This window comes from Oculina patagonica, chromosome 5 (assembly GCF_052425735.1).
Source record: "Oculina patagonica isolate OP01 chromosome 5, crgOcupat, whole genome shotgun sequence".
Lineage (NCBI taxonomy): Eukaryota > Metazoa > Cnidaria > Anthozoa > Scleractinia > Oculinidae > Oculina > Oculina patagonica.
In genome coordinates, this window is record NC_135762.1 from 29,637,124 (window position 1) to 29,657,664 (window position 20,541).

General features: G+C 40.1%; 2 protein-coding genes across 2 annotated transcripts in view; one reads left to right on the forward strand and one right to left on the reverse strand.

Annotated features, from left to right (window-relative positions):
- The window catches only part of LOC144654277 (uncharacterized), a 136,366-nt gene that overhangs the window by 82,110 nt on the left and 33,715 nt on the right, over nt 1-20,541 (forward strand). The window lies entirely within an intron of this gene.
- On the reverse strand, nt 3,264-11,730 carry LOC144654340 (tolloid-like protein 2). Its single transcript, XM_078514459.1, has 9 exons — nt 11,501-11,730; nt 10,987-11,053; nt 9,200-9,229; nt 8,609-8,983; nt 7,897-7,917; nt 6,898-7,110; nt 5,614-5,793; nt 4,201-4,749; nt 3,264-3,707 (listed from the first exon to the last, which is right to left on the reverse strand). Exons 2-9 carry the CDS (start codon nt 11,006-11,008, stop codon nt 3,577-3,579), a joined length of 1,521 nt encoding a protein of 506 aa, XP_078370585.1. The 5' UTR covers nt 11,009-11,053; nt 11,501-11,730; the 3' UTR covers nt 3,264-3,576.

A 20,541-nucleotide genomic window follows, 5' to 3' on the forward strand; every position in this document is an offset into this window, starting at 1 on the left:
CATGTAAAAATGTACAATATTTTACTTTGGCGCATGCGCATAAGCCAAAATTTGTTTTTTTTTTTTTTTTTTTTTTTTTTTTTGCTGAACCGTTCCGATTTTTTTCCTTGCTCCTTTCCTTTTCGTTTTTCTCTGCTTTCTTATTCTCTCTATCTTTTACTCTGTGCACTTCTTCTACTGGCATGAAAAGTTTTGATCTGAATCAATGGAAAACCCTGGAAAGGAGATCATGATCAAGTACGGGTATTTTGGCCTGTTTTAGCACCAATTTTACGCCAAAAACTGATCGCGTTTTTTTCGAGTAGCTCTGTCGGAATGCAGTCAATATTGAAGATGGACAGTCCTGTGGAAAGATCTATCCAAGCTCTATAAGATGCAAATCACAAAAATCTGCTGACGTGTAAATTGGTGACGTCATAAGTGGCAGAATGGCCATTCCTCCAAATCCCGGAATAATTCGGGCTTAGCATGTTAAGGGTTAACATTCACAGTGCGGTTTGGGAGCGAGGAGCGGGTTGGGGGGGGGGGGGGGGGGGGGTGTGGGGGCGGAGAGAAATATTGAAAAAACTTGTTTTTTGGGCCTAGAAAGATTAAATAAATTGTTTACAAACACGATATGTATAACAAAACATAGGTGGAATTTCGAAAAAAAAATGTTTGCATATACTGAAAAAAGTTTGCAGAGGAATAATTTTCATGCCTACTACAAGTATTTAACGAAAAAGGAAAATTCTTCAAAACTGTTGAACATGAGCTTTTGAGTTGTTCAAGTGGAATACAGCTAATACGAGAAAGGTTGTCGGAAAAAAGAACAAAAGTGTACGCGACAAGACCGAAAAGTAGTATGGGGAAAAGTAGAGAGCAACTGCACGTGCTAGATACTAATTACTACATGGCAACATGACAAACGCGAAATTGCACGTTTTCTTTCTCAGTTCAAACATGTGGAAACAGGGTACGCTAGATTTGAGAAGAATTTCGAAACTCAAAGATATGCGACAGTAAAAGTAAAGCCACAGAGAAAGTGAGAGGAAAAACAAAATCTTCACGTACAAAAATACAAGCTTGTACATGCAAAATTCAAATGAATACAAAGACCACCTTTCGGTCTTGTCGCGTGCACTTTTGTGCTTTTTTTTTTCCAACAACCTTTCTCAAATTAGCTCTATGCATTGGTAACGCGGGAAGGAGTTATGTAGGGGTCATGAATAAGATACTGTTGTTTAATCCAAACGGGGATTTTATTCAAGAGATTAGTTACAAGGGCTTACGAGGAAAATCAAGATAAAGGAGGAATCGCATCGGATAAACAGGGAAATATCATTTTCAGCTGTAAAGGTGGAGTGCACATTCTTTCACGAGAAGGTGAACTCCTAAAGAAACTAAGTAGAGATGGTCTCGTTCCATTCGATTGCTTGTACTATGAGAGAAAAATGTTTGTGTCTAACTGGGCCACGGACAAAATTGAAGTTTTTAATTGTGAAGGAAAGTTCCTTCGAGAAATTGGCAAACACGGCACTGGAAATAGAAAACTCCCGTCTACCTACAGGACTAGCAATCGACAAAGCAGGACACCTTGTAGTTGCTGATGAGAGCGGGCTGCAAGTATTTACTTTGGATGGAATGTTTGTTACTATGTTTGGAGGTGATGTACTCTCAGACCCTTATGGTGTGTCAGTGCTTAAAGACGGTCGTATTATTGTTACTGATGGTGACAAAGGTCGATTATTAGTTTTTGAATAATTCCAGTGTCAGAGACAGAAATCGGTATCTTGCATTGCTGAGCTAACAAACACATTTTACCTTTACTTTTTATTGCCCCCGCAGGGTTCCGGCCCAGAGGCCGGAACCCGAGGAGGCACCTTAGAAGTCCCCGCGTAGGTAGGTAAAATGTGTGCATTCAGTGAATGGTACCGGAAAAAATCTCGATTTTGGTCAAAGCGGCTCGCAAAGGATTGCCCAAATGCTCGCAAAGGATTGCCCTAATGCTCGCAAAGGATTGCCGGGACGCTCGTTAAGGAGCAACGGAAGTCAGAGCCGCAAACAACCGCAAAGGATAAAAATAGCCGTCGCACTGTGATCACAAAAACACATCTGTTGCTTGAAAAAAAAGCTAAAACGTATACCTGAAATTGAAATGATACCGAAAATGGCATGGAAAGCATGCCAGGCGTATCATCCAGGCACGAAGAGTTTCTTATCTTAGTCAGCGACTGAACATCGTGAAAACAAGTGGAAATCGCATACATTTTACGACGAGTAATAAACAAAAGCGTGAACTTTGTCATGCATTACAAGGTAATTCGTTTATCCAAAGAGTGGTTGGATAAGGATCAAAAATTGTATTCTCGAATCTTTGAATTTGCCACTCATATTTTGTTACTCGTGGAATTGCTAGGCTTTATGGCCTGGAAATTATTGTAAGTTCATTTTGAATGTCATAAGCCCGGGAATAAGCCTGCGTGTTATCACCACGAACAATGTGTTATGTGTTATTTCCGCTAGGTAATATATATTCGTCTTGAACTTGTGAATTTTTTTTAGGATGCAACGATGTCACACGACAAGCAATTCCGCAGAAAATAATGTAGTTTCGTACATTGCACAATAAAAAAGAAGCCTAATTGTGTAATCCATCGGCATCAATAATTTAAGGCGGAAAAAAGACTCCCCTAATCTTAGAATATTGCTGTATAACAAAATATGAAAAGGCGGGGGCAGCTTCATAGTGAGAACTATTACTAGTTAATAATTTATAAATGCTAATATTCATTTTGATTTAATTTGATTTAAGAATGTGGCAGCTTACATTTCCATCAATTTCAGACAATTAAAATTCTCATGCAGCGTTTTCTACGAGTTCTTTATGCGATGAATGAAATATTGAGGGCGATGGACTTTCCACAGGCAAAAGGAAATTCAAGATAAAATTGAATTTTGTCATAATGTTGACCCATAAAACGGTTAATCGCGGGGCTAATGAAGTGGAATAAAAACTCTCACCTAAACGTCATCACCGGGACGTCATCCCTCATTAACTCGTGTTCTCTCCTGTTGTCCTATGTTTAGGCTTTAAAGTTGATTGAATTAACCGTTCACAGCCTCACTAATTTCCTTACCAGCCCCCCCCCCCCCCCCTCCCCTCACCCGTAGCCTCCGCTAGCTTTTGCACAGATCCAGCTCTAGCGATTCCTTCTCCATTTTCCGCATACAACGGGTCGAAGACTGTTAATGTGAGAAAATGGAGGGTGGTGAACAGTTCATTTATTCAAAATTGAGTTGTGTTACATGCTTCATTATAACGATATCAATGGTGTTTACATGACTGTATAAAAAAGTCCACGTTGATTTAGCAATTTTTTCTGTATCTTTAGCCTATTCTTCATGTTTTCTAACAGTAGTGCTTAAAGATACATGCCTTTACACTAACAATGTGGTTTTCTTGTTGCATGACAAAGTTAAACTGTGAAGAACATCTCGGTTTTTAGTCCAATGTAGGCTCTACTTTTTATTTATTTATTTAGGACTATTAAAGGCACGACTTGTTGAAAAACTGTAACGTGTAACTTCGGCTAATTACTTAGGGGGGTATAGTGCTGTCTCTGAAGGAGGTGGTGCTGAGGGGTAGGGTGCGGCACCTCCAGGTGATGGCTGCTCAGGTGGGTAGGGTGGCATCCCTTCAGCTTGTCCAGGGGGGTAGGGTGGTGCTGCAAAATCAAAATCGCAAAATTGAAGTGTCGCGAAATTTCCGATCTCAGAAATCGTGAAATAAGCGTGTTGTTAAAATTTCATGTAATAAGGTTACCAGTAATTATTACTTTACAGCGGTTTTCACTTGAGTGTCGAAAGCTAAGAATATGCGTTTCCTTTGGTTTTACATGGCTTCGCTTAGTGATTGGTTAAAAAATCTCGCCCCACTTCCTTATCCGAAGAGAACTAAAACCAAAACCAATCGCGTCTTGCTCGCGCACGTTCTCCCGTCCTTTATGTCGGCTACATGTATTTGCTTCGAGTTTTGATTGGTTCGCTGGGTTTTCTATGTCCTTTGCAGGTGAGTGGCCAGAGTAATACCTTTGCTTTTGGTTTTACGGCACGTTAATTGAAAACTGCTCTTTCGCAAACAAAGGAATTTAAAAAAAAATGAATTTGGTTGAAATGATCAAAATCAAATTACACAAAACATGGTTTTAACCTGCTTACCTTGTCGCTGATAAGGTGTTCCTGCAACCTGGCTATATGGCGGTGGCGGTGAAACATAGTCTGGTTGATGTGGTGGCACGTTGACGTAGCCCGTTTGATGTGGTGGCACATAGCCTGGTTGTGAACGAGGTGCGTGTCCTTGCTGAGGAACAGGTGCAAAGCTTTGCTGAGGAGCAGGTGCATAGCTCTGCTGAGAAGCAGGTGCATAGCTTTGCTGAGGAGGATGTGCGTAGCCTTGCTGAGGTGGAGGTGCGTAGCCTGGTTGAGGAGGTGGAACGTTACCCTGCTGAGGAGCAGCTGCATAGCTTTGGTGAGGGGGAGGTGCGTACCCTGCTGGTTGAGGTGGTGGAGGAGGGTGATGTACATTTACATTCACTTGTTGTGATGGTACAGGAACATGTGCTACTACACCAGCTTGTTGCTGCTGCTGCATCCTGGCTACTCTCCGTCTGTAAACAAACACAAAGGAAATGCAGCCAACAATAACAAGCACAACAAAGATGCCGGACACAATTCCAGCCGCAGAACTGCCCCCTGATTCTGAAGTTGCTGTTGAAATAAGAAAAAGAAAGCTTTAGATTCCTCCAAATGGCTACCTTCTTGCTCCCTTGATTAGCTGTCAATTCACACGTGTACATGTACAATATTATGACCAAAAACCATAACTTTGAAAAGAAAGCGTTAAAATAGATAAGTAATTTATAGAAGCACGTGAGATGAGAGCAAAGAAGTAGAAGAAGGGAAATGTAGAAAAATTAGATAGGACACAGTGTAAGCCAGCGAGGCAAGTGAGCCATCATGATGCAAGCCATGAAAATCTGAATGCTCAAATGCCAATAAAAGGCTAGCCAGAAGCTACCGTAAACGTACTGTAAGCTAACTAGAGTGCTACTTAAGCTAACCGAATTTAAAATAAATCTTGTCTCCTTGAAATGTAAATTTCTCAAACTTCCCGATTTTTTGAAACAGTGTTTATTTTCCTTGGAGCTTCGAAAAATCCGGATTCCACTTGACATAATATCCCCACGATGAAAAAGAGACAATTTTGCTGCATATACATCTTTGTCCTTTGAATAAAGTGTTCAAGAAATTGCACATTGTTTGAGGAAAATGTAATGTTAATCAGGATTTACCATTTACACTAAAGTTACATGTAATACATTCCTACATGTACTTGTAGGTGCTGTTTACACGTGACCGTATGAGCCATAGTGGTTAAGGTGGTTAAGTTGTAGAAACAGAATTATTGTTCAATTACACACAAAAATAAATTATCAATCTGCTTGCTTACCCTGTATTATTTTATTTTATTTTAAAGCTCAACTGACAATGATTTCCATCAAGGCAGTTAATACCAATGTACTGAGTAAGTGTTTAAACAGCAAAGATATGTAAAAAAGACGGAGCACTTACATGTATCATACATGACATAGCCAGCAATAAACCCTCGATTAGCATTGAAACTATGCATGTTAGATTTGAACCTGATCCAGATTCGCTCCTTTGTTGAAGTAAAGTAAAATGGATTCTTGTTGCCACACATTGAATCCTTTATGGTGTTGGATCCATCATATGAATCACTACTATATCCCCCTACAAAGGCAATTAATAAGCCACTTATTGAATATAATAAATATATACAGTCGACTCCCGCGTTGCGGTGAGGATATCTCGTTATTACGGACACCCCGTTTTTACGGACAGAAGCTGAGATCACGCCAATAAGAATTACTAAACATAACTCCCAGTACTATGGACTTTCTCTATTACGGACACCAAATTGTTGTCCCGAAGGTGTCCGTTATAGTGACGGTATAACGAGAATTAATTTTGGCCTCCATTATGATCAACTTTCACAATTCCAGAGCTTATAAAACCACTGGTAGCAGTTATTATACCATGCCCGACAACATGGTTGCCAATGAGATCTTCCACTCGGCAAGTACTAAACCCAAAACAGTAACGAAACAAAACCACCGAAAACGAAACCACCGAAACCGCCGAAACGGCGGAAACGAGCAAAACGAAACGAAATCGCTCCTTTCGACCGTTTCGGCTGTTACGTTTCGGTCATTTCGGTGGTTTTGCTCGTTTCGGTCGTTTCGTTGCGCGCGGTAGTCTCGTTTCGTTGTTTCGGGTTTTAGTAAATGCCCTTCCACTCCAGTTCTTTTTTTCACAAAATAAAACATTTAGCAAGAGGTGGGTTGTGTATTTTTGATCTACACGGGTGTAGGTCATCTAATTCGTTCACTAACTTTACTTAACTAATTAATTGCTTTTCATTTAGCGTAGCAGCAGAACTATTTTTGACTGTCCGCGAGGGGCCTGGGCGCTTTATATAGGCGACACACTCGATTTGACTTGTTCGCTGGCGATGATTTTGAGTACATGCAGTACGTATGATCAGCGGCATGTAAAATGTGGAAGCTGCGTTTGTCGTTTGCGATGTCCTTCTTCGCTAAAGAGCAAAAAGTTAAATTTTAAAGCGTTGCCGCTTGCGCTTCTGTTCAGTACTTTATTATTCTTATAGCTTATACTTCTCAGCACGTTACTTGCTGTCAGCAACTCCTAGTTAATTAACAATTATGACAACAAAAAAGCATTTACCATTTTTTCATTTACACTTTTAGTACTGTACGCTGCGCAAGTATTTTCAATCTTTATTACAATAAGGATGGCGTATGATTGACCCCCTACCTTTTATTTTCACTTCATCATCGTCGCAGCCAAAATCATGCTCTAAATCAAAATCCATGAAAGCAATCTTAATGTTTTTTTGGCTTGGAACGTCAATCCTCCAATAACAGTCTCTCAAAGTTGGATAATCACGTGGCCAATTTGGAGAACCGATGGTTTCGGCAGATGAAGAAAGGGTCTTGGGGTACCTCTCAGAGTATGCTAAACATTCACCTGTTTATAAAAATAAAAATGTCAGTGAAGAATATTCCATGTAAGTAAACATATGGCTCTTTTCATACCCTTAAATTTCGTTCTCCACTTTGCTATTTATTTACCTAAGATTAAAAGTTCACCTAGTAAAAGGTTCCACTGTCTCATCTTACTCATCAGGCTCATTTGAAGTCTATGCTCAACACCACGTTTTCCCAAGCCTAGCATTATTTTTTTAGCTATCCTAACACTTCAGCAGTAAAATATCGCTTGTCTCGTAAAAGAAACAACTATACATCGAGATCAGTTATTATAATATGACGTTAACTAGCTGAGTTTGTGCAGATCCACAAAGAAACAAAAGAGAAATTACCGTGGTATAGGTATAGAGTGGTTTTCACGTGAGTGTCGAAAGTATTTTGCGTTTGCATTGGTTTCGCATTACTACGCTTTGTGATTGGTTTAAAACTCTCGCGCCACTTTCTCAGCCAATCAGAAGTAGACCCGAAACCAATCGTGACTTGCTTGCGCACGTTTTCCCGCGCTTCGTGCCGGCTACATGTATTTACTTCGAGTTTTGATTGGTTAAAACTCTCGCGCCACTTTCTCAGCCAATCAGAAGTAGACCCGAAACCAATCGTGACTCGCTTGCGCATGTTTTCCCGCGCTTCGTGCCGGCTACATGTATTTACTTCGAATTTTGATTGGTTTAATGGATTGTCTATGTTTTTGTGATTGGCCAGCGTGATTACTTTGGTTTTGGTTTTACGACACTCAATTGAAAACCGCTCTAACTTGATCACTTACCCCCAACATTAAATCTTGTACCTGAGAATAAAAAAAAGGTAACACATAATAAGATTGATAAATTAAAAAAAAAAAACGTTCTCTGAAAAAAGTTTACAAGCTTTCAATTGCCAGTCGGTAATCTTTGACAGGCGAAATAAAAAATCAAACTGGTTTAAAACGTACATGTTTAACTTGTTGTAGGTATGGAGCATTAATTTTGGTACGCGATGTCAAAGTAATATCATTACTAAGTGACAGTGGATGGTCTATTATAATTATAAATGTTTCATCGAATAATAATAATAATTGTCGTCTTCATCGTCATCGTCATCGTCATCATCGTCATCATCATCATCATCATCATCATTATCATGTTTAAACAGGAGGCTTAGTTTACTGAAGTGGTTTTCAGGGAGGTCGATCCTTTCTTAATTTGATTAGTGCAACAAGCATTCATTTTTGTAAGTTTCCTTTAATTCAAGGTTAAGTAAGGAAATGATGATGATGATCTTCTTGTTGTTGATAATGATGATGATGATGATGATGATGATGATGATGATGATGATGATGATGATGATGATGATGATGATCAAACTGACACATGTAATTACCCTGTCCCTAATTTACCGGCAACACGTTGTACCAATTGTCAACTTTCACATACACAAGTGTAATGTACCATAGCTAATATATGTAAAACTGAACAATATTGCAAACTCATGAAAATTACCAGTGTTCAGAGCAAACGAGTAATATCTGGCTTCAAACCCAGTTCTAGCGTCAGAACTGTCAGAATGGAACATTAAACGCAAGCAGTTGTCCGGGGAGTACACTGAAAAAGGCTGGTCTCCGACACCAATGTTATCAGAGCAGTACTTTCCAACTGAGTGTCTTTGACTTCCAATGTATATCTCTACATAATCTTCATAACAATTTGGCATTTCACCCATGATGTCAAACGTTGTCCAATGCAGCTCGATTCCAGATCCAAAATCAACTTGGATGTCGTACTGACAGTCCAGATTGTTGTCATAATTAGAAGTCGTAGAAAAGGATGGCGATGAGACAATTCCACTAGAAGAATTATATGTTTGGTCACAAAAAGCTGTAGTTGGATAAAGAACACAAATAGTTAATCTTTTAATCAAAACTATAACAAAATTCTTGAACGTGATTGGTTATCAGCATATCGAACCAAAGTAAGAACAAATATTTCGAGGCTAAAAATACATTATCATACGAAATTTTAAATGTGTTTATTAAGTTTGTTTTATGAAAAGATCGACGTTTGTCCCACAGTTTGACCCACAATCGATCTTACCTCCAAGCGCAACTTTATACAATGACAGCCCTGTCAAAACAGGAAAAAAAATGGCTTTAGTTATTTTTAGTGGTGCCGCGCTCTATAGGGAAAACAACTGTCTAAATGCACGCGCAAAATGACGAATTTTGTTGCGCGACCAAAAACTGTCTAAATGCGATCAAAATGTTTCAATCTTGTGTGCTTGTGGTTAGTTCCACTCCAGTTTGCTTGAGGTTAGTTTCACTCCGGTTTGCTTGCAGTTACCTTTTATTCATTAGTAAGCGCATAGGACTTCTTTTGTTTACGCCATTTTGTGCGTGCATTTAGACAGTTGTTTTCCCTATATAGCGCGGCTCACTAAAAGTAAAAAAGTATAATAAAGCTCTCACTAAATGAGTTGAAAGTGCCTTTAAAAATACAAGTTCCAGACGTTTCGGGCTTAGCCCTTCATCAGTGGAAAGTCAGGATTTCAGTTAAAAACGCTGGCTTGCGCCACGAAAACAAATTTGAGTTCAAAGGCGCGCGCGCGATAAGAGCGCGCGACAACCTAAAGATATCAAAAATCTGAATTCAGACCATGTGGTTGACTGGTGCCCAGTTTGAAAATAAGGCGCATTTCCTGGCGTTTGCGTAGTTTATTTCCGCCGCAGAGCATGACCCCTCGGACTTGTGCGCCTTGCAGGGTGTGTCGTTTGCATTAAAATACTCTGCGACAGGAAATCCCGGCAGGTTCTTCTCAATGCTGCGGAGATGTTCACCGAAGCGTTCTCTTAATGTCCGGCCTGTCTCGCCGATGTAGACGGCGGAGCAACGGCGGCAAAAGATGGCATATACCAAGCCAGATGATTGACAGGTGAACGCATCCTTGATGTTAAATGAGCATTGGGGACCCTGTAGGGTGCTGTCACGAGAAATGTAACTGCAAGTGCGACAGCGGTTGTGGGTGCAAGGAGTGGTTCCCACGTGAGGGCCAGGTTGATTTCGGTCGGCGGTGTGCACTAATGTGTCTCGGACGTTGCGATCGCGGCGATACGCTACCAGCGGCGGCTGAGAAAAGATTTCTTTCGTCTGTGGATCGCCAGATAGAATGCTGAAGTTGCTCACGAGGATCCACTTGATTCTTTCACTTAAAGGGTGGAATGTGAGAACCAAGGGAATTTGACTGTTGTCTCTACTTTCGGAGTCTTGATGTTGGATGATGTTATCACGGTTGACCTGTTGAATTGCGTCCAGTTCACGCTGTAGAGAGGAGGCACAGTACCCACGTTGAACGAAAAAAGAAATCATTTCCTTGCCTTTCTCGAGAAAATCGGAGTCGTCAGAGCACAGACGCCGAAGTCTAAGAAGTTGACCACGGGGGAGACCATCCTTGCAGTGCCGAGGATGCGAAGATTGTTTGTGTAGATAGCTGTGCGTGTCTGTGGCCTTGTAGTGGATGGAAGTGCTGATGTGATCATTTGTAATGCGAAGATTAATGTCCAGGAAGGAGATGTCAGAAGCAGAAAATGTGTGCGTAAACTGAAGGGCAGGGTGGAAGTTGGACACAAAGTTGATGTAGTTGTAGTTGTCAAGCTCTAAGCGGCTACAACAAGCAACTCCAACTGACATCTGACATGCCGCTAACTGATGATGAGAGATCGGTTCTTAGTAAAGGACTTAGTTTTGTCCCTGTTAAGAAAGGCGTTGACGAATATCAGACCAAAGCCGGTCGTTCGGTCGGTCGGTCGGTTGGTTCAATCAATCAATCAATCAATCAATCAATTAAAAGGTATGCTTTCAAAACCTTCGAAAGAAAATAATCTTACCTGTTAGTAGCTGAAGAAACATTGTGCTTCTGACTGGAGAGCACTAAACTGCCGCCGTGAATGATATCTGTATATTAAAAGTTAAGAGATCAAACGAACCACTTTTATAAGCTCAAATTATCCAATCAGTCATATCAAATTAAATTAAGCTTCAAAATAAATACACTAGGATGCTAAAGTTTATCTAATAATAATTCGCACCGAGCCTTCGGAGTATAAAACTAAAGATATGACTGTCAGTTTATTTATAAAGTATTCAGAACAGCTATTCTATTATTCTATTCTATTATTTTTTTTGTGACTCTAAAGTGTTGCCTAGCTGCTGCTGTTAACAAACAATGAAAACAAACCAAAATAAATGCAAAAAGCATTTTGTTTGAAATCGATCTTCACAAAGGAGAAACAAGTTGGCTTAGGCAAACTTTCAGGAATCGTGCTTGAAGCACATAAAACGTTTACTGCTATGCAATGTTTCCTCACTACTGCTTACACGTGTAGATGAATTTTTACTCACCGCGATCGTTGAATTACACTGCTTGGGTAATCCTCCAACGCTGTCTTTTCTTTCAGTGCAACTTTTACCCGAACACAAATTAGGAAAAACTGTATAGCACATGTATGGAGTGAACAAAGTTGATGTCCATAAAGTTCTCGGACGTTTCGAGACTTCTGCCTCTTCATCAGCGTAAAAAAGCCGTTAAACAGCACGCGCTTGTTCATTTAAAATAGTAAAATGCGTCTTCGACATAAGCGCGCGCTATATGAAACTCCTGGACCACCGGGTGGATTATCAGTGGAATGAAATGCAGTCAATGATGCGTGACACTCTGGATCATAGTAAAGAAATTTGAGAAAAAACTCGAGTTGCGCCAAACAAACAAAAACAAACGGCTCGCGCGGATTATTATACGGCAGTGAACTCTGAATCTCTGACAATGACATGAAGGGAGGGAAAAATTGAAAACTTGATTCTATATTTAACAATTAGACTACGAGCCCGAGTTTTCTATGAACAATTATAGTTCACCACTAAATTTTCTCCGTTTCTGATTGGTTTAAATTGAACACGTGACGCGATAGTGCCCGTCCGCCGGAGGGCACTATCAGCCCATAGTGCCCGCCGAAGAAAAATGCCCGGATCGATAGTGCCCGCCCGTGACTTTTTTTTGTAAACAAGCCAGCCTGCAGACAAAATAACCCAACCAAATTCACTGCATTTAGTGGGTTTCTCTTCTGGTTTTGTTTCGTTTGTTATATTTCGGCTTTTAATCGAGTTTTTTATCCTGAAAAGTACAAATAATTCACGATGCTCGTTTTTGTATGTGCGCGCGGAAGAAAATTTAGCGGTGAACAATAAAGACAATAGAGTGTTTCTGTCTCGGAACTATCGGTCTGATAGTTGCCCCTTGGAAATTTGATGTTCTTAAAACTAGCATATTAGCCCTCGAAGCTACGCTTCTCGGGCTAATGTTTGTTTTAAGAACATCAAATTTCCGCGGGGCAACTATCAGCCGATAGTTCCTCGACAGAACACTCTATTGTTAAAATAGTCAACGAGGCGCAGAGTTGACTATCGCTCATAGAAAACTCGGGCGAGTAGTCTAATTGTTTTAGTAGAAACTCTAAAGGATTGCAGTCCAAAACATACAATATTGTGCACTTTGAAGACAAAAATCAAGAAAATTGACTGCTTAACGAGCTACGCGCGCGCGACTGTTTTCTATCGGCGATTATAGTTCACCACTAAATTTTCTCCGATTCCGATTGGTTTAAATTGAACACGTGACGCGATAGTGCCCGTCCGCTGGAGGGCACTATCAGCCCATAGTGCCCTCCTGCGAAAAATGCCCGGATCGATAGTGCCCGCCCGTGACTGTTTTTTGTAAACAAGCTGCCTGCAGACAAAAAAACCCAACTAAATTCACTGCATTTAGTGGGTTTCTTGTCTGGTTTCGTTTCGTTTGTTAAATTTCGGCTTTCAATCGAGTTTTTTATCCTGAAAAGTAAAAATAATTCACGATGCTCGTTTTTGTATGTGCGCGCGGAAGAAAATTTAGTGGTGAACAATAAAAACAATAGAGTGTTTCTGTCTCGGAATTATCGGTCTGATAGTTGCCCCTTGGAAATTTGATGTTCTTAAAACTAGCATATTTGCCCTCGAAGCTACGCTTCTCGGGCTAATATTTGTTTTAAGAACATCAAATTTCCACGGGGCAACTATCAGCCAATAACGGTGCCAACAGGCACTGCAAAGTGGCTTATCGAAAACGCTTTGCCGGCTATAACCTGAAATATGGCTTAATCAAGTAACACAAAAAGGGCTTGTTAATCATGACGATACATATTTGGTTAAACTCGTATCGGTGGTTGCTTCAAATTCACCAGTCGCAGACGGATTCGACAAGCGGCATGCGAACTGAACGGGAAGCCATTGAAGAAATGACAGGAAAAAACGTATTGCATGGGACAGGATATCATAATCAAGCAAAGGTGAACATATTTATTATGATTTATGCCTTGGTATTGCTAGTGTTGCGACTAAATTGATTTAAAGAACAAATACGGTGGTAATACTTTTGGTCAAGCATTCGAAAGCTTGCGCGATTTTGTGTCGTTTTTGTACGATTTTGAATAATTTTTTGACAAGTGCTTAATCATTTACCCAGACAAAACTTTAAATATTTTGAAAGTATCATCCTTCTACAGTTGAAATATATTTATCTCAAGGAATTCTGAGATAAGCCACATAGTGAAAATGACGATTCTTTTGACCGACCGACTTTCATTTCGCGTGAGAATAGTCTGGTTTTGTTTACCGTAAAATAATTAGATTAAACCAAAACTCTTGAAACTATGCTTATTTAGACAAGGAAGAGTCATGCAATAGACCGGTTGTATTTATTCTTTTCTGCGCGTGATGGTTTTGACATACGAATCGATTGAAAATGGTCAATTTTCAACCCAATTTGTACCCTCTCAATCGAGTCTAGACGAGTCTAGATGTCAAATCGAAAATTTCGTTTTTCTCGGAAAAATAAAACTATTTGAAGAAAAAAAACAACATAACGTTTTTAGTTTTACACTCCTTCTTATGAAAGCGTGAACACTAAAAAATATGTCTGGAATGTTTGTGTTTAGCCAATCACATGCGAGAACTTCAGACCGCAGAAACCACAAACAGTAAATGGGTTTCCATCGGTCACGGAGCAACTTTAGTTCTTATTTTGTTTCAGGATACACGCTCTGTCTTTTTTAAGAATTTAAAGAACTGCTATTCTTTCGTATCGAGGGCCACATCCAGAACATGGTTTCAGGGATTTTTGAAAGAAAAAAAGGACAGTTTCTCTAGCGACGATATACGACATGGTTCAGTGCATGCAGTATGTTGTAGACATGTCTAGACATAAGATGTAAACACGATAAACCGAATATAAAATACAAAATTGTGGAGTTTTCGTTACTGATTGTAAATCTTTTCGGTAGAACAAGGGATTCGATTTATTTCGGCAAACGATTTCAACCCTTAGGCAATTAGAGGTTCCGTGATCGTAAGACTGCAAACTGCAAAGGCTCCAGACGAAAATTATTCAAAATGTTGGCGTGATTGGTGCAAAGTAAACACCTCAATCGCTCAATCGTTTGATTTTCGCTTTTCCTTCCCGCTATCGTTTCGCTGTTATCGAAGAAACAAACCTTCCTTCTATCAGTGTTTAGGTCTGCTACAATAGTTGGGGTGAGATAAAAACCGGAAAATGCAAGCTTACCTCAGTACAAATTGTAACATGCCATCAGGCGAACGGTAACTGCAGATACGAATTCGTTACAATTTTTGAAAATTGGCGGCAACTGGGGCAAATCGTAGCGTCGGGCGCATCGGTTTTTCAATTTTTTCTATAAAAAAAATCACTCAAACCTATTCTTCAGTGGAGCAGTGAATGTTCTCAAAAAGGAAGGAATTACAATTAGTGTGTTTACTTGTAAATTGGAGCGAAACGAGAACCAAATATTGTTCCGTGACCGATGGAAACCCATGTGGTTTCTGCGGTCTGAAGTTCTCGCATGTGATTGGTTAAAAGACAAAGAACATTCCAGACATATTTTAAGTGTTCACGCTTTAATAAGAAGCGGTGTAATAAGGACTACCTTCATGCAGAAGATGAGCGAAATCCCTGTATTTTAAGAATTGCCGCAAAAAAAAATTTTGTTCGATTCTTCTACAAACTTGCTCTTAAACTCTTAACATTATTAACTTAACTGAATAGCTCCGGTATTCTCCATCAATTTAATAAACGTTTTAATGACACAGTAGTAAAGTTATTATTATCATCATCATCGTTATCATCATCATCATGATCATCAGCATCAGCATCAGAAATGACTTCGTTTGCCTACTCATTCAAATTGCAAGGTCTATCTGCGGAAGATCAGTTTGCAGCACGTCCTTTTCGTGTTTCTTGTGCAAACTGCCGCTTCCTTGATAATACTATGGGTATTGTGAAAAGCGTGCGGTATCCAATTCATGTAGAACTGAGCATCGATAACACCATCTTCAATTAACGCTACTCTGAGAATAGAGTGGGTGTGATCCAGGCAATTACTGCGAAGGTAAAGAGTTTGACACAACCAAGGTTAATCCCTTCGATAACTCAAATAAAATATTGGTGTACCACCAAAAATACAAGAATATAACAGAAAAATTAACAATTTTAATCGGCAAGCAATAATACATGCATGCACTTAAAAAAACTGGAATGAAGACGTTGTGCAAGAAATACAGCAGAATCCCGATTTCTCGAACTCTTGGCTTTTCGAAACTCCCGTTTTATCGAACCAATTTTCGTTTCCATTGGATAGTACTTCTCTATAATTTTATTCACGATAATTCGAACCTCCCGCTTTCTCTAAGCAATGATTTTCGTCTCCCTTGTAGGTTCGATAAATCAAGATTAGATTCCACTGCAATACAAATGATGCCTCTCTATCCATTATTTTCAGACCTGTTTAGCATATGAAATTCTCATCCGTTTATCACTTTATCTGTCCAAACGACCGCTACAAGCGTAGTGATAACAAAATGAACTTAACTGAAAATATCCGTTAGATTATAATTCAACTTAATTTGCGATTATCTTGTCCAAGTTCAAAACAGCCCAGACAAACGGACTTGCAAGTGCACGCAAAATACCATAAAAGCTATTTTAAGAAGAACAAAACCAAAATACCTCAACTTGAGTTGGGTGATCAAACGATGAAAACATGCGCCGACTTAGGTGGAAATTTGATATCAACTAAAGCGAGCGCAAGTCATCATCCCAAATAAACACAAGTGCACGTAATTCCTGATCAAAGAGAAACCCAAATGTTTAATTTGCATCTTGCATTCATCGCAGAATGAAAGCAAGAGCGTCCAAGATCTGGCTAAACGGAGTGACAAGTAGACGCAAGCTTTTGACTTTAAGACTCCGTTAGGCCAGGTCTTAAAACAACTTCATAGTAACTGACTTAAGAGTCATCATCATTGTTTTGTTCAACACTTTCCAAAAGAGGCTCTCTCAGCGGGTCCATGAGCCATGGATAGGAAGGAAACTGCAAGCAGGCATGATAGCATTTCTTGACTAGAAACACCAGGAGCCTTGTCAGCTGGGACAGGATTGCGAAAGTGACCAACAGGGTCACTAATGCTGGGACAAATGCTAAGGCGCAGACTTCAAACCATTCCAGAGTTTCAAAAAAAGGTATGTCGGGTCCATCATTGCTGATGCCAAATGAAATCAAGATCGCTTTTGCCAGGTTGATTACAGCAATCATAGATAAAGCGGCAAGGGACAATGTTTCAGCTTTGTTTGCCAGTGGATCTCGAAAGGGCTTCTTTAAAACATGATGAATAGTTATTAGAAAGCATGCGGCAACCATGCAAACCATACGCAACATCAAATTTGTTATGAACGATTGACATGCAAGGAGGATGAATCTTCGACCAATCAGCACGCTCTCCCAGTACAGTGTCCCTTTATCTTCATTGCTTGGTTTACGGAAAGGACCATGAAGTATTTCCAAAACATCTCTGTTGACAACTTGCACACCCGTAGAATCGCCTCTTCTTCTTGCCAACATGTCTTTAACCAACCAGTAGACGAGAAATGGCAATGGAATCATGCAAGCAGTGAGGAATTCCCTTGCAGTTATTGAAGCCCTGTAAAGCTTGGAGGATCCGTAGAAAAGGACGATAATAAAGGGAACCACGAACACTGCAATATAAGCAAGAAGAATATACTGCCACCACTGCATACATGGAACATTTGCATCGATGAACAACCTCTTTCCAGATCCAATCGAGACGCAGTGCATTAGCGTCAGGGACGTTTCTGCCAGCCGTTCGTATCCCAGCAGCAACACTTCCATAACAACAGCCATGTAATGAATGAGGGGTGGTTTTTCTTTTCCCCTAATCATGTTTATGACAGCATGGACACCGTAAACGATGATAACTTCAGACATTGTCACGAACACTGTGCCTGACAACAGCAACTGCTTTGTCACAGCCGTTAGCCCTACAAAAGGACATCCAATCCCTCTGTTGATTGTTCGAACCTGGAAGTTAAAAGCAGCAACCACGAAGTATATAAACGGTATCTTTTGAAGACATTCCTCTGAAGATCCGACCATCAGGAGCTCAGCAGCTTGGTAGAAATAAAATGTAATTTTGATATAACCACTATCTGAGTGTTCACGATCCTCAACAAGGCCCAAGTCATCTCTTGAATGATTCTCTACTCTTTTGTTAAACCAGAGGATCTGAGTTCCAAGGAAACTTAGGATCGGAGGCTTTTTCAAAAGATAAAGTACGAGTGCAAATGTTAGCAATATTGTCAGAATCCACACAGTATAGTTGTTGCATTTTGTAGATTTGCAGCATTCAGCTGAGAAAAGTGTTTCGGTGAATCCGTCTGCGCATTTTCCACAGACGGTGCCGTTTCTGTTACCGTGACAACTGTTGTAATCTGCTGACTCAACAGATGGACAGTAGTGTTCTGGACAGGCAATAAATTCCAGTTTTGGTGGATTGTTTGAAGATTGATAACCCCAGAAATTTGGTTTCGCAGCTATGTTACTTCGAATACAGCTTGATCCAAAAGGACAAGGTAGACAGAGAACAGACGTGGCTACAGTTAAACCTCGTGTAGCTCCCTTTTGGAGGCTGTAATAACCCGAAGAACAGGATCTGCAAGAATACCTCAAGACGGTCACATTAAGTCGGCAAAAGCTTTTGTTTTTTTCAGTGAATGCAATGTGTGTGGCATTTTCAAATAAAAGTTCTTGTCCTTCGCTACACTGCAAATTCGTTGTTTCGTCCATCTCAACATATCCTCCGCTAGAGATGTCAAGCAAGGCCGGATTGGAATTCCTGTCAAAATACAGCGAGGTCATAGATGTGTTTTTAAGCTTTAAAGGTCCTCCACTTTCGGTATATAGGAACGTGGGATTATTAAATGTAGAAATGTTAGGAAATTCCATGCTTTCCTTTGTTCTCGAAAATCGACAATCTTCGAAATCTACTCGACCAGTTCCATACGCGGAGTACACATGCCCAGTGCTGCGAATGCCAAAATTGTCACGAAAGGTGCATCGTCGAAATTTTGTGAAACCATTACTGACATAAACAGCCCCAGCAGCCAAACCGACGTTTTCCACAAAGATGGTATCCTCAAATACCACGTAACTGTCGTAGTGCCATGATGGGTGGATCTCGTGGGTGGCGTTTGACGGAACGCAGCCCAATTGCAGAGATTTGTCTGGCTTTGTCAAAATCGAAATGGCACCAGTAGCGGTCTCGTAAAAAAACTGACTCCCTTTACTCACAGACCACTTATATCGATGGACATTGATGCAATTCCGAAATAGAGTTCGTCGTATTGTGACGTTTTTATCTCCTTCGAAGAAAAGAGCAAAATTACTGGAAGGTCTTGAGATGAATGTATTATTGTCAAGTTCTATGACGGCCTTTGAAGAGTTGATCTGTTTAAGTGACGGAATATTGATGCGAACAGCATAGCTTTTGCCGTTATTTTCCACAGTTTCCTTACTATTGCTGGTAAAATTCGTGTTTGTGATGACTACTTGGACGGATGTTGGATCGTAAATAGTCAACAACATGTCATATACGTTATTAATAAAAGTGCAGTTATCAATGTAGATATTGACTAGAAATGAGCTATTTTTTGGACGTGATGATACTACTTGAAATCCGTAACGAAACTGGATCAATGTGATGTTCACCAGTTTTATTATATATTTTGGACTTATAAAGAGGGCTTCCTTTTTCTTGGTTTTGCTCATTATCAAGCTGTCTGCAAAAGTCACAATTCCTGCATTACCGTTTCCCGCCACTATATCAATAAATCTGAGTCCTTTCCTTACTTTTACGGCGTTGTCTATGAAACTGCATTTTGAAACGGTTACTTTAGTTTTTCCTCCAGTGGTAACCACGCGCAAAGCACCTCCAACTATTGTTCTGGTATTCTTGTGAAACCTTGACTCCTCCGCTGTAATTTTCCCGCCTTTTAGCAAAACGTAGACAGCTGTGCATTTGGACCATTTTCCCTTCCAACGCTCAATGGTCACATTTCTGAGGTTAAAATATAGTTTTTGTGGACTTGATTTATTGTGATGTCCAACCCATAAGGGTTTTCCAACTGTTATTGCACAACCGTACTTCCTTGCGCTGCTTCTACTGAATGTAACGTTGGTAAGGTTGATGTACAAAAACCCATCGGGGCTATCAACGAAAAGCGATCCGCCGAAGTCAGCTTCATTTTGCTGGAAATTAGTGTTAAAAATTCTTAATGACGCACCAATAAAGGCCTCCAGAGATAAGCACGAGCCGGCTCTTCTCATCGTAGACTGCTTGTGGAAATAGGAGTCTTGAATATCTATTTCTGCCTCGTCGGACTGAACTTTGATGCAATGCACCGACGGATTATTATTGCACTTCAAGTTGACGAACTTTGCGCGGGTTTTTCCCGCATGCGAGAAGTACAAACTTGGCACAGTCAGCTTAGGTTTTCTATCTAATGAATTCTTCCAGGAAGGTAACCTGTTAAAACTCAGCTCCACATCTTTGTACGTCTCGTTTGTAACCGCCGTTGAAACGTTGACATTAATGAAAGGACCTCGGTTTTTGACGCACTTGACCTTCTCGCAGAAAATCTGAATATTTACTTGTTTTAAAGCTTTATCCTCTTTGGAAGCTATCTTCATTACTCCTCTTTCAGAACGCTGCACACCATAAAACCCATTTTGTTTGAAATGTGTACCACTGATACTAATCGTAACAGAGCGACTTTTACTTCTGATATTATCAAGGAAAAGGAGGTGGATGCAGTGGGAATTATTGTGAAAGGATGAAAATCCTTGAATATCCAGCCGAAAAGTTGTCATGTTCTGTATTGTAATGTGCAAAGCCCTTGGAGCGTTGTGGAAAGAGCAGTTGACAATTTTGACATGATGACAGTTTTGAAATGTAAGAGGCGTTTGCCAAAAAGCGATCCCTGAAAA

Bases quoted from the DNA above. Each gene is read 5' to 3' on its own strand.
- LOC144654340 (XM_078514459.1), bottom strand. From the start codon at position 11,008: ATGTTTCTTCAGCTACTAACAG. The intron at 7,111-7,896 runs GTAAGTGATCAA...TTTTATAAACAG, and splicing joins TACAAGATTTAATGTTGGGG to GTGAATGTTTAGCATACTCT. The intron at 4,750-5,613 runs GTAAGTGCTCCG...TTATTTCAACAG, and splicing joins CTATGTCATGTATGATACAT to CAACTTCAGAATCAGGGGGC.